The sequence below is a fragment of the Quercus suber genome, unplaced genomic scaffold, assembly GCF_002906115.3.
Source record: "Quercus suber isolate HL8 unplaced genomic scaffold, Cork oak 2.0 scaffold_465, whole genome shotgun sequence".
NCBI classification, from domain to species: Eukaryota; Viridiplantae; Streptophyta; class Magnoliopsida; order Fagales; family Fagaceae; genus Quercus; species Quercus suber.
Genome location: NW_027069916.1, coordinates 111,586 through 125,463, shown reverse-complemented (window position 1 = coordinate 125,463; position 13,878 = coordinate 111,586). Strand labels below are relative to the sequence as shown.

The following is a 13,878-nucleotide window of genomic DNA, read 5'->3' as shown; positions in this document are numbered from 1 at the left end:
AAAAACAAACTTTGCAAACGGGAGAAAATTAAATTTGAAACTTCGAAGCCAAGATTAATTAAGGCATCCTTTAGGTAAGAAATCACTTCTAATATATATCATATTTTGATACTCTAGAGTTTTGGAGTTGAGGAATTTTCATGTTTAGAAGGATTAAACTATTAAAGTCAATTGAGTGTGAATAATTTCTTAATTTATATGTAGATGTATGAGTTTTATTTCTTTGCAATTAAGAAGTTACTAGGAACATATATTACTACATAGTCACTACTTGCTCCTTGATAGCGTTGGTCAGTCTCAAGACTCGTTGGCAAACCATAGTTTCGCGTTGGTCAGCCCGTTTTTTGTTAGCCAACAGACAGGCGTTGTTTGAGTGGTCCCACAATGGAGTTTCTCGAGGAGGTGGTCCCGATAGCAAAGATATCAGTGGTTAGTAATAGTTCCGCTAGTAATTATTAATTGCTTGGAAATAGAATGAATATGTTTAGTTGCTCATCATCTATTGCTAGGTCACACTTAAGTCAGGCACACACTAATTTGAACATGGAAAATGATAGAATAGTTAATTCTGAGGAATATAGCATGAAAGATATAGACAGGAATTTGTTAGAATGGAATAAATGGAATATATCGACAAAAAGAACTGATGAAATCTACAAACAAACTTCTTTTTCTAAATTATCCTTCATGACAGACTACACTATAAAACCATTGAAAGAACTTACTATAGTAGACTTCATGTACCCTAACAGATACAATGGAAAGACATAAACCTTCCTGAACAATGGCAACTACAGGCCATTGCTCCCATACCAAAGATAGAAAACACAGAACCAGATTTCATAGCCCAGAAGACAGACAGAACAGTTATTATTTCTTTCAATAATAATCACAGACAAACTGATAGCCTTATTAGGCCTAGTAGTTCTCAGGCAAAAATACCTCATAGAAGCTCATTCTCCTCTAGGACATATTTCTCTGATTCCAGACCTTTACCTCCTCAAAATCTTCCTCCAGAAATACACCTTCCTCCTATAAATACCAAAAGGACCCCAGTCCAGATAGAGACAACTTATTTTCCGATAGAAACTACACAACCGACCCCCAATGTTCACCAAGCCCTTTATGAGCCCCAACCTCAACCTGATTCTCCTACCCAAACAGACATATTAGGATTTACAGATCATGGTAGACAAATTAATGTTTTATCTAAGGAATTTATTTTAGATAAAGAATTACTAAAACATGACTACTTAAAACCTGAAAACACTGACAGAAAAAACCAATTTTTGAAGAATATATTGAACAAGAACAGAATAATTTAAGAACTAAATATTATGAGATGGTGACAGACTTGCAGACACACTTTAGTTTCTTTGACCTTTTGGACTATCATAATAAAAAGATAACTGTAATCATGAGAAGATGTACCAAACTTATCCCACCTTTGAGTCAATTATATTAAATCAAAGTAGTAGAGTCTAGGTGTTGGCTACTCCTATCAAAAGACCTAGTCTAAGAGCATCCACAGCAGTGGAGCTAAAAATTTAGCTATTTGGCACCACAAAAAATTACTTTATCTATTTTACCTATACACATGCTGCAGCAGTGAATTTATTTTAGCTTTCAACACAATAAAATAATATAAACATCACAGTAAAATAAGATATTTACTACACTAAAATAATATATCCACTACACACAACCACACATACAACTGGGCAGGGAATAATTTTTTTTTTTTTTTTGCTCTAAGCTACAGTGCACATCCATAGATAGATGTGCATTGTAGCAATGAAGCTAAAAAAAAATAGTTTTAACTCCACTGCTGTATGGTTATTTTTGTGTTTTGGTGAAGCTAAAATAGCTATATAGCTTTTTAGCTCCACTGCTACAAGTGCTCTTAGATGATAATAAGAACCTAGACAGCATAATTCAACAGAATAATTACACTAACATCTATCTAAAAATAATTGGTCAAAAGCTACAAGATATAGAAGATAGAATAACACCCCCTTCCAACTTTATAAAAAAGGAAAATGAGTCTAATACCCCTTTGTTTATCCCTCATGAAATAACTTCTCACTTTAGATCACCTTTAAAGAGAACTATGACAGAGAAAACTGATGATCTACTTAATGAAACTAGAATCACAAAAAGACATGGAGCCACTAAAAAACAAAAATTTGGTGTTAAATACAATAGGAAGAACTGAGTCTTCAGAGGATGAAGAATCAGAAGACAATCAATTGACAGATTTGACAGCCTCATCAAACATAGATAATTTAGAATCACAATTTACAGATAAATTACAAATTAATAAATTAACTCTAGTATCTTCATCACAAGATCGCAAAAAAGGAAGGATTGAAGAAATATACCCCAAAAAGAATTGGTATATTAAACCTATTCCCCCTAATTTACAATTTGAAGAAAGACACACTTTTGTTAATTCATCTTATTCGCCAGATTTAATATATGAGTGAAATATTAATGGAATGTCAGAATATGAAATAATAAATCTTTTACATGAAATGACTTTGCTTACTAATGTTTATAAGAATCATGGAAAATTAGACCACCAGAAATAATACTAATGTTTACTAATTGTCACCGGTTTTACTGGCCAATTGAAAGGCTAGTGGGATCACTATTTAAATAGTAATGACAGAAATCAAATATTGACAGCTGTTAAAAGAGAAATAGATGGAAGTGTTATAATGACAAATAGACAGCTTTCACAAGATGCAGTTAATACTTTAATTTTTACCATAACTAAACATTTTGTTGGAGATCCTAATCAATATAAAGAGATGTCCACAACTTTCAGACTTTAGATTGTATAAAGATGTTTTTATTTCAAAAGTTTTAAGTAGAAATGACTATCAACAATCCTACTGGAAAGAAAAATTTATTGTCGGTTTACCATATTTCTTTACTCAAAAAGTTAGACTCGATATAGCTAATAATGACGGAATTATAGACTATCCTAGCTTAACATATGGTGACATAATATCCTCAATTAATAAAATAGGTCTATGACTGTGTAATGATTTAAGGCTAAAAAATCAAATAGAGAAAGAAAAAAGATATGCTAAAAAGGAGCTAGAAACTTTTTGTGAACAATATGGCTTTGATCCGTTAATTGCTCTCTCTAGGAAAAGAAGGAAAGAAAAGAAAGATGATAGACACAATAACAATAATAGAAGATATAATAAAAGTAGGTCTAAAGAAAAGAAAGAAAAGTCCAAAAGAAAGAAATATGATAGACGTAAGGAAAATGACATTATTTGTTTCAAATGTGGTAAACAGGGACACACTCGTAAATACTGTAACTTTCAAAAAAGGAAATAAACTTGAAATATTAGGAAAGTTAAAGGATGAATTGATGAATATGCTGATAGATAGTGATGAATAAGACAATGAAATTCACCAAATAGATAATTGTGATATTGCTTCAGCATCATCAACTGAAATTTCATCAAATAGTGAAAAGGTTAAATTATGTAACTGAAATAATCTTGATAATTGTTATTGTAGAAGAAAACTAAAAATAAATGTTTTAACAAAATAAGAAGATATAATAATGGATTTAATAGACATACTTCCAGATTTACAGTCCAAAAAAGATTATTTATCTAAACTAAAAGAATCTTTAACTCAAACTGATAGATTTGAAATTGACTTGAAAGATTATAAGTCAGCTTATAATTTTGCAGAAATTACTGACAGATTTAAACTCAATAAACCTGTAACAGTGACAGATTTACAGACAAATATTAATAATCTAAGAAAAGAACTGAAAGAATTAACATCATAAAATTTCCTTTTAAAAGACATGGTTGAGCAAATAGCCGCACAAGTAATTAGTATAAATGACGGAATTAAATATTGTAATGAACCTTTGATAGATTCCCCTATCCCCGACAGACATGATTATACTGATAAAAGTTCTTATAAAGATGAATTTTTAAATATAATTGATAGAATGATATTCCAGAAATGGTATATTGAAATTGATGGTGCAAGAAAAACACCAAGTCAATCACTCGTCCATATGGCCATCCATAGCAATGTTCAGAGCGGAGAGTGAATGGTTGGTACATTCGTCCCTCCTTTACCATCCTTCTTCTTCTTCTATACACTCGTCCAATGAAGGACGAGTGGGCAGTGAACCTCGTCCTTCTTTAATGATGGACGAGGTAAATTCACTAAGAGTTAGACTAAGCACACTTCCAACCAAAAGTCATATTGCTTGAATCTCAACACAGTTCCCGAAGAGGTGACCCTTGTGACAGTTAAGGAAGTTACTCTCTGAATCCTCCAAACTCTATCATGATTAGGAGAAATAACCGATTTCTAACGCTATATAAAGGCCCTTCTGCGTAGAGGTAAGGGGACTTTTTCTCTTTTTGTAAATTCTAGATAAGAAGTTAAGGAAGTCTTGAGGGCTCTTTTTTCCTTCAATCTACTAACTTTACCATCGGAGAATTAAAGGCCGGCTTCCACCGGTCTTCTCTGATTTTCTTTGGTTTTCTAGGACTCATTACTCAAGATCAAGAGCATTCGAAGATTTTTCAGCCCACTGATCCTATAGAACTTATCAGTTGGCGCCGTCTGTGGGGAGAGAAACGTAAAAAATTTGTTGTCATTGGGACTTAATTTATTAAGTTCTATAGTTTCTTTCTCCAATCAAGGGTTGAAATGGTTCAGACAAGATCTAGGGCTACAAGTCCAGGCCCTCAACAAAGCAGGGACGCATCTAGTAACCCTCACCGCGACCGTCAGTCAGCACCCACCATGCAACCCCCCTCATTCCAACATATGCAATCCATGGCTGCTGCTATGGCAGAGTTAGCTCGTCAAAACCAAGAGTTGGTTAGACAACTTAAGTTAAGGAAGCAGTCTCGTGAATGGAATGCTGGAGAACGGGCCCAGAGTCAAGAGGAGGAAAGGAATGTTGAAACTGAAAATCAGTCAAGAGGTACCGTTTCACGGAGGGTACCTCATTTAGAAAGAGAAATGGATCAAATGAGAAGGGTCATGGACGAGATGAGGGAAAACATGAGGAAAGCAAACTCTGTGGAAGACTTAGTTCACAGGACTGATTCCCTCTTTGTGGCGTCCATCAATGCTCATCCTTTGCCACCTAAGTTCAAGATGCCTTCTTTAGATTCGTATGACGGGATGCGAGATCCTTTTGACCATATTGCCACCTTCAAAACTACTATGCATCTTCAAGGAGTTCCAGATGAAATAATGTGCAGAGCTTTTCCTACTACCCTAAAAGGACCTGCACGAGTGTGGTTCAGCAAAATACCTCCTAATACAATGACGTCTAGTTGTTCATAAAGAATGCTCGTTAACAGTTATTGCACTTGTTGATTCAAGTGCTGACATGAATTGTATGCAGAAAGGATTAATACCTTCCAAATATTATGAATCAACAACAGAAAAAATTAGCTCAGGCTAATGGTGATAAACTTAAAATAAGTAATAAATTGACAAAGACATACATATATAATAATAAAATCAATTTCAGAACACCTTTCTTTTTAGCAGACAAGTTATCCTCTAAAGTTATTTTAGAGAATCCTTTTTTGGCTTTACTTTATCCTTTTTCCACGACAGATAGCTGCTATAGCTACCATCAGACAAAATACTCTCCTGGACAGACAGCTGCAACAGATCACTATTCACTTGAGACATATCAATATTCACTTATGACAGATCACTATTCACTTGCGACAGATCACTATTCACCTACACGCATGAATAGCTTCCAGACAGATCTAAGACAGTCCAGACAAATACAGCCAGATGTTCACAAGTCACTACTATTCACTAGCATGCGTGAAAAGAGACCAGCTAGATTCCCATACAGACTACTGCTCATCAATAGTAATTTCCACAATATTCTACAAGTTTCTACTAATAAATTAACTTAAGTTAACTTTATTAACTTAGGTTACTTTTGAAGACTAACCATGGTTCATTCCATCCTATAACCCTTCCTTGTAATCCTATAACCCTTCTCTTCAGACAAAATCTTGTAACTTTTCAATTTCAAAGATAGATTTTACTTTATAATTTTGTAACTCTTCAGACAGTATTTTATTTTCAAGCTTGTAACAAAGACAGAAATTTTCAATTTTAATCAAAGACAGAAGTTTTATTCAAGTAATATTTTACTAGTTTTTGTTTCTATATTTCATACTCTATTTTAACTTATTTTAAATATATATATATATATTACTGTTTTCTTCTTTATCATCTATTCTATCATTGCTTATGATTTCATATTACTGCTGTGCTCACTCCTGGGTAGTTAATGGTAAATAGATTTTTATTTATCATTATGAAATCTATTGTTTAAATGATTTTAATAGGTTGTTTAAATAGAAAAATCAAAATTTCCTTTTTATTATTATTTAATTTTAAATATGTTTGATCCAACGAGTTAAGGTTACTGTTATTTATTGAATTGCCAAGCTCACTTTTTTCTTGTCTAATTTCTCCTTAGGAGGAATAACAAGCATATTATAATCTCGTTGGGATGGTGAGTGAGTAGAATTTAGGATTGAATCATTAAATGTTAAACATTTTAGTAAGTTGATATTTTTTTTAAATTTGTGGATTTTTCTTTTCAATTGTAAAATGACTTTATCATGAGATTTTAACTATTGATAGAATGATCATTGATAAATTATTAGCTATTGAGTTATTTTTGGGAGAATATAGGTCTGGACTTTCAGTGATTAATCCTTATAAAGTGAATTATTTTTATTTTTATTTTGATGGAAAACAAAGTGAATTATTAAGTGCCTTGTTCATGTAGTTGGGTTTGAAGCATGACCCTTAAAATAAGAAATAAAAAGTCCTTAATAGCAATAATGTTCCATGAGAGAAGCTATGAAAACTGAAAAGGAACTTAGTTGGCGTTTGTTAACCAACCCAAATTTAAAAAATAAAATAAAATAAAATAGAAGAAGAAGTAGAAGAGAAGTTGTCCACTTTTTTATTAAAAAAAAGAAGAAGCAGAAGAAATTAACAAACATGTCCTCCTTTTTTTTCTTTTTCTTTTTTTGAGTTTCATTTTCAATGGAATTATTTTTTTTCTCCACTTTTCGATTATCCACCCCCTTGGAATTAAAACCACTTGTACCCATTAAGGTGTCAAATAGCATCTCCTTTTTGTGTTACATACACTAGCTGCCCAAACTATGCAAACATACACGTCTGATCTGCACTATTCTCGAACCTTTCTCTTGCACCATCCAACTTTAGAAATAGACAACACATAGACTAAAGAAATCCAAATCCTAAATAAAATCCATAATTAGAGTCAATATCATATGATTCATGATACCTTTAGTTGGGCACTTGGGCTCCCCTTTATTTTTTTGGGTCTCCCTGCAGGTTTCTTAGGGTCAAAATCCTCAAATTTCTCCCTTTCAACAATAATTAAAATATGTACAAAATGCTATAAAAAAAAAAATTGTAGTTCAATGGTAAACCTAAATCTTAAGCTAAATAGTGTAATCCCGGTAATCAGAAAAAAGTCTTTGTTATGCATGTACGTAAGAGGTGACAAAATCATCAAAACTGTTAAGGCACGTTGTTAGACTAAGTAAAGTCATAGCAACTAACGAAATCGATATATTTTTATAGTTTTGATAAAAATGAAATGATTCAAGTGGAAATTTGAGGCTCAAATCAATATAAAAGAATGTACTTAATAAAATTGGATTTAATGTGTGTGCATAATATCAAATAATTAACTATTCATAATAATGGTGAAGAACAAGGCAATTGGAAAATTTGGGGGCCTCATTTTTTCAAGCAACCAATATGTTTATGAATTCGTAGCAAGAGGAGAAGATTTTCCATTGAAGACAATGAGGTAAAAGACTCATTCTAGTGGGTTCCATACTTCCATTCAACCGAGTGGTGAATAGAGATCTTGTTGGAAAGACTCTAAGTCAAGGGAAAGACTGCTAAGAGGATTGGGGGTAGGGGAAAGAGAATTTTGAGATCCTTCACAATTGCCGATTGATAAATGATAACTAAGCTCTCGCGCGACCTGTAAGAATAATTTTTAGACTAAAGATTTTATGTTAGTATTTGGCTGAGTCCCTTATTTTGTTTTTTGCTTTCCTAGCTACTCTTTTGGGATGTAAAAAATGCTCTAGGTTTTGGTTAGGAACTACTTTTATCCATTTCTTTTGGAATGTCTTAGTGCGTGTCTTCTTTTGCTTTACATTATGTTTGAGCGAATTTAAAATTTAAAAAAAAAAAAAAAAAGGAAAAAAGAAATGTAAAGAAAGATCATTAAAAAGAATGAAATAGTATATATATGATGCATTGTGTGTGTTTGGGAGTTTAATTTATTAAAGAATAAATGGAAAGGATATATATATATATAATTTTACTATTATACTCTTCACCTTTTATTTGTTTTTTTTCTTCAAAATATGTATAAAATCGTTATTAATTTTATTGCTATTTCATTAAAATAATGAGTGTTATCTCCACTTTTGGAAGGAAAGCTTAGAATTTTCTTTTAATTTTTTTTTTATTTATTTAGAAACAAATGCTTAGAAGAGTATGTAATAAAATATAAATTCCTTCATAACTTTGGGGGTCAGTCTAACAAACATGAATAAGCATGTAAAAATGTGCCCAATGAATTTGAACTCCTCCCAATCAGAGGAAAATCCTAAGGATTATCCTAGTCAGCACTCAAATTGTCCCAAGTAATGCAATGACCAAGGAAGATTAGCAGGTAATCTTAACCGAATTCTATTCAATCCTTAGATAGCATCTTGGAGAAGCAAGTTGTCATCTCTGCACAATTACTTCTGCCCACTGACAATCCCCTTGTATTAAATGTTGAATGACCTGTTTAAATAGTAGAAAGCGGTCGATAAGATCAAGTCCTAACCTATCCATGCACCCTGATAAACGGAGGTGAAATGGGACAGGAGCCTTTACTTGACCTATCCCTCTTGAGGAGGAGGGTTCCAGAAAACTTATAAAAAAATCTAATTTTATGCTATTCCATTTTATTATCTCCACTTCCCCAAGTGGATTTTTGGGATTTAACAACAATGAAAAATGCATATTTTGATTATGAGAGAGAGAGGCCTAATATTGTAATGATATCGTACCAAAATCTATGTTATTCTTATAGCATATCAACAAATTTAACTTACCCTTAAAAAAATTAAAATAATTAATGTCACATAATCCTTTAATTAAGATTTTTTTTGAAGGATAATTAATTAAGCTTTGAAAATTGGTTTTAATTTAAATATTTTTACCACCGCACACCCTTGGTGTGATGGTCACTCCACAAATATAAGTGCCTGTAAGATGTGGGAACAAGGGCCGGGGTTTAAGTTTCTAGAAAAGAGTTTCACACACATAAACATTTAGATTAGGCTAGAATATAATTCTATCTTGTATAAATTTTTTTTTCTTAAATACAATTTAGAAATTAATTTGGGATGGTCCACATCAATATATGAAAATTCTAGAGATAAAAACTGTCCAAAATATTTTGATTTTTTTTTTCTCATGTTAAATAAATCCAACACTCAATTTAAAAACAAAAGGGACTTGATGCATATAAATCTGGTAATTGGGAAAAAAAAAATATTCTTTTTTATTGATAAGCTATACATATACCAAATAAAATTTGAACCCATTACCTTACTCTTCACTTCTTTTAGTTAGAAAAAAGGAGGTGTCATTTAAACTATAATATATTAATGATCCGAAAAGAGAAATTAGTGGTGAGAAAATGATCAGCAGGCAGTTTGTCATGACTATGGAGCTAGCCAATTACAAAGAAAAATATATTACTTTCCACATTCTCTGGATTAAGGAATAATTTAATGATTAAGTCTCCCATTGCAGTTGCATATATATTTGTTTATTTATAATAAAAAAACATATAACGAATTACAATAATAAACAATTGACGATCAAAGCAACCAAACCTGACCTGCAAAATCAGAGGTATCCATATGCTCAAGAACTCTTTAGAATGGCTAGGCTGTATGTGCTCTTTTTTTCTTTTAGGTGGGAACTAATCGAAAATGTAGCTACAAAGTTCTCTGAAGCACAAGGAAGAAAGAAAAGGAATTAAGGATGGTCAGCCAGAAGCTAACCTTGCCAAGGTGCTTGGTTCCGATTGTGCTGACCATATGCTCTTGAAGAAGAATTACCATTCATTTGTTCAAACCCAGCGGCCATGTTGATAAAATCTTTATGAGAGAAAGCTCTAAGACCCAAAAAGTCTCTTGTCATTCCCTCATTGCCACCTCTATGATTATTGTTGCCAGTCCCATTGAAAGCCTCTTGAAAGGAAGAACCTTCAAACCCACTTGAAGAAGGCAAAGAAGAACTCATCATGTCATGAAGAAGAGAAGGAGATTGTTGCTGCTGCATGAATCCAGTGGGGACAGTATTTGCAGCAGCTTTATTCTCAAAAGAAACCAAGCTATGAGCAAACCCACTTCCTATTTCTTCACGCGAAGACAGACCTAAACCAGAAACTGCTTTAGATGAGGTTATCGATGTGGGACTCAACCCAGTATGAGTGTCAGACATGTGAGCCTGGTGGTGGTGACCAGGCCTAAGCATGGACTGTGATGGTGATGGTTGGCTCATTGTTGCACCCATTTGAGCTGCTTTTTGCAATAATGCAGTTGCAGACATGTGTGGGGAAGCTGCTGTGGGGTGAAATGGAGGAAGTGTAGTTGAATTAGGTTTAGGGTTTGAGGTAGGGTTTTCATGGTGGAGTACTAGAGGTGGGTCTAAATTTGTTGAGAATAAGTGTGAGGATGAAAGATTTAAAGATGGGGGCCCTGCTGGTCCAGCTGCTGATGGTGTAGGACAAGTTAACCAAGGCGGAATTTCTGATGGAAGATTTAGTACTTCTTGTTCTCTTTTGAGTTGAAGTGCTGCTTGAATGCCATGGCTATGGAGTGGAGTTTGTGAGGACAGAAGTGGGTTTGCTGATGTTGTGATTGCTCTGGCACTCTCTTGTGCTAACGCATCACAGAAAGCTCTGTGAGTGATGAAACTGTCCCTCCTGTAACCAGAAAAACAAGCAGAAAAAACAAAAACAGCGACCAGTAAAATATACGGAATAAACAGTAGTGTTGAAGACTTGAAGTACTCTCTCTCTCTCACATGTCACCTTTTTGTATGTCTTTTATTTATTTATTTTTCTTTCTAAGGAAATAAAACATTGATGCAGTTCTAAGCAGTAAAGGTTCCTAATGTAGCCACTTTTACAGTAGCAATTAGAACTTAAAAGGTTTCAACCAATCTGCTCCCTCTCTTTCTCTCTGTGCTGCATAAGATCACTTTGGTGAATGTTTGAATGCTAACAAAAAGAAAATGCATGAGATTGCAGCTATTATATAAATCCATTTTCTTCTTCTGCTAACCCCACTTACATACAATATAGTACGACACAAGCGTGTCAAAAGTCTTATACCTTAATGATATTGTTTAATTTTATAAATAAGAAAGATTAGGGTTTAAATCCCCATCCCACTTGTTAGAAACAAAATAAACACCGGAAGAAGCACATTGAGAGCATTAAATTAAAGACTTATTTTATTCAATTATGGAGTAAAGATTTTTTTTTTTTTGTAAAATACCTGAACTTTTCTTGAAGTCTTTAATTGCTTTTCTTATGATAATTCTATATACGTTGCTCTTAGTCTTACCTAGAGAAAAGGGTTCCGCAATCACATCTATACTCTTTAGTGCCACAAATCTTGGAGTGAGCTTTCCAATCTGATTGAACTGCATAACGCTTTGAGCACTTTTCACACTTCCACTTCTTTTCACCGTGCTTCCTGCAAAAGTGCTTCTTGATTCCTGTGAGGTCCCCAAGAGCCCTTGAAGGGTCATGATGCACACATGTTGGTTCTGGGCATATATACACCTTCTTCCTCACCTCTTTGCTTGTCCTTTGCTTTAATTTCCATGGTAAATTATGCCCTCTTCTGTGAAGCTGAAGGTTTTGATCTCTTTGAAACCCTTTGTTACAAATCTCACATAAGAATCTGTTTGTTGCCATAAGACTTTTGGGAGACAAAGCTATCACTTCTGCTTCTGGGTCTGTTTAAAAACCAAGAAAATTGAAAACCCATATGACAAAGTTAATTTCTTTAAGTCAAAATCACTATTACCCAGATGATAGATGTGACAATAATTAAACATGTATGTCCAACTCTTTGTAAAGAAACTAAACCTGGATTTCCTGGAAGATTTCTCTTCCTCTTTGGTGGTGGTGCTAGATTGGTTGAAGCAGAGGACTGTTGAGAGTACAGGGTGCCAGTATTTTCATTTCTTGTACTTGAAGAAGCACTTATTTCACCAGATGCAGTAGTCAAATTGGACATATTCTCAGCCATCAGCATATCATTCATCATCTTCTATTTTATATTAAATTAAACAACTTTGTGTGAATAATGACACAAAGTATGAGATTTCACATCTATGACAGGATTTCCCTCAGATCTCAGTGCAAACCCTAATTCAGAAAGGCTTATATATGGGAAGTGATAATACAAAGAAAGGAATGGTTATATCATCGATTTTAGCTTCTTACTAATCCCACTAAATCACTTCTTTTCCTTCACTTGTTATGTATTCTCCTTGATGATTTTTCATAGCTTCTCTTTAACTTTTCAAAACGCTTGGAAAATGAAGTGAAAGAAAGACACAAGTCAAAGAAAATAGTACTAATATAAGTAGATTAGCACCAAACCTTGTAGCCACTAGTCTTTCCTTAATGTTTCAACAACTGGGTTGCTAGCTAGATGCTAAAACCAAGAAGATTCAACAATAAACAAATAAACCAAAATCAATTGCTATACACCCTGCAGAATATCAAAGGGGGAGAGAGAGAGAGAGAGAGAGAGAGAGAGAGAGACTGTTTGTGTCTATGTGAGAGAGAGAGAGAGAGAGAGAGAGAGAGAGAGAGATGTGGATGAGAAGGGATTCCCTTGAAGCTCTCCACCCATCCAAGACCACAGCCCAAGCCAACAGACCTGTGTTCTGACGTGCACTTTCTGTCTTTTCCCTTGTTCTCTTCCCAGTACCTGAAAATCTCTTCCTTTATCAGTTTACTTTATCAAATTATTAGTATATTTCTGCATTAATATTAATTTACTTACACACCACCTTTCCCTTCCCTTAAAAAAAAGTAGATATTAGCAACCAAATAAAAAGAGAACAAAGATAAAACACACATATACCGACCCTATACAGAGAGACAAAGTGATGATATGAGGTTGATTATTATGGGCTTTTAACATGATGGGTAAAAGAGATAAAAAGCAAAACCTCTTTACTCTGTGCAGTTACACTAGCATGATTGGTTCAGTGATTGAAGTCCGGCAGACATGCTCATAGGAAACTGTTCCTACCTATTCTTCTTTTTATAGTTTTTTCATGCAGTAACTTTTTTACATTCTTTCATTTTATTAATCAAACTTCAATTATATATATATAGAACTAGAGCTAGAGCTAGCCTAACATTTTTATTTCAATTCTTTTTTGAAATACACAAGTATATAATATATAATAAAGAAGTAGGTCGATCGGTCCCCAGTGCTGCCCAACCCATCATCACTTTTTTATTTATTTTGCATGAGAGAGAGAGAGAGAGAGAGAGAAAAAAAAGATTAAAGGTCGATCTTGTTTGGCCGTATACTTTCTCTCTCTTTCATTTCTACCCTTCAAAACGACCATATTTCTTAGCAATAGCGTCTGCATTATAATCATTACTTCATTAGGGATTAATATTAATTGTTGGTGCGATGTCAAAGACACTACAAATAGCTGATC

General features: G+C 33.6%; 1 protein-coding gene across 3 annotated transcripts; it reads right to left on the bottom strand.

Moving 5' to 3' along the window:
- Window positions 1-9,846: 9,846 nt before the first annotated feature.
- On the bottom strand, window positions 9,847-13,482 carry LOC112016383 (protein indeterminate-domain 7). Of its 3 annotated transcripts, none has more exons than XM_065762582.1 (4): window positions 13,375-13,482; window positions 12,278-13,130; window positions 11,748-12,144; window positions 9,847-11,101 (listed from the first exon to the last, which is right to left on the bottom strand). In XM_065762582.1, the coding sequence occupies exons 2-4, from the start codon at window positions 12,456-12,458 to the stop codon at window positions 10,171-10,173; spliced, it is 1,509 nt and encodes a 502-aa protein (XP_065618654.1). In that variant the 5' UTR covers window positions 12,459-13,130; window positions 13,375-13,482; the 3' UTR covers window positions 9,847-10,170. The 3 variants fall into 3 exon arrangements, with proteins under 3 accessions (XP_065618654.1, XP_065618655.1, XP_023904711.2); XM_065762583.1 differs by lacking the exon at window positions 13,375-13,482 and adding an exon at window positions 13,291-13,305; XM_024048943.2 differs by lacking the exon at window positions 13,375-13,482 and having other exon boundaries at window positions 12,278-13,265.
- Between the last annotated feature and the right edge of the window lie 396 nt (window positions 13,483-13,878).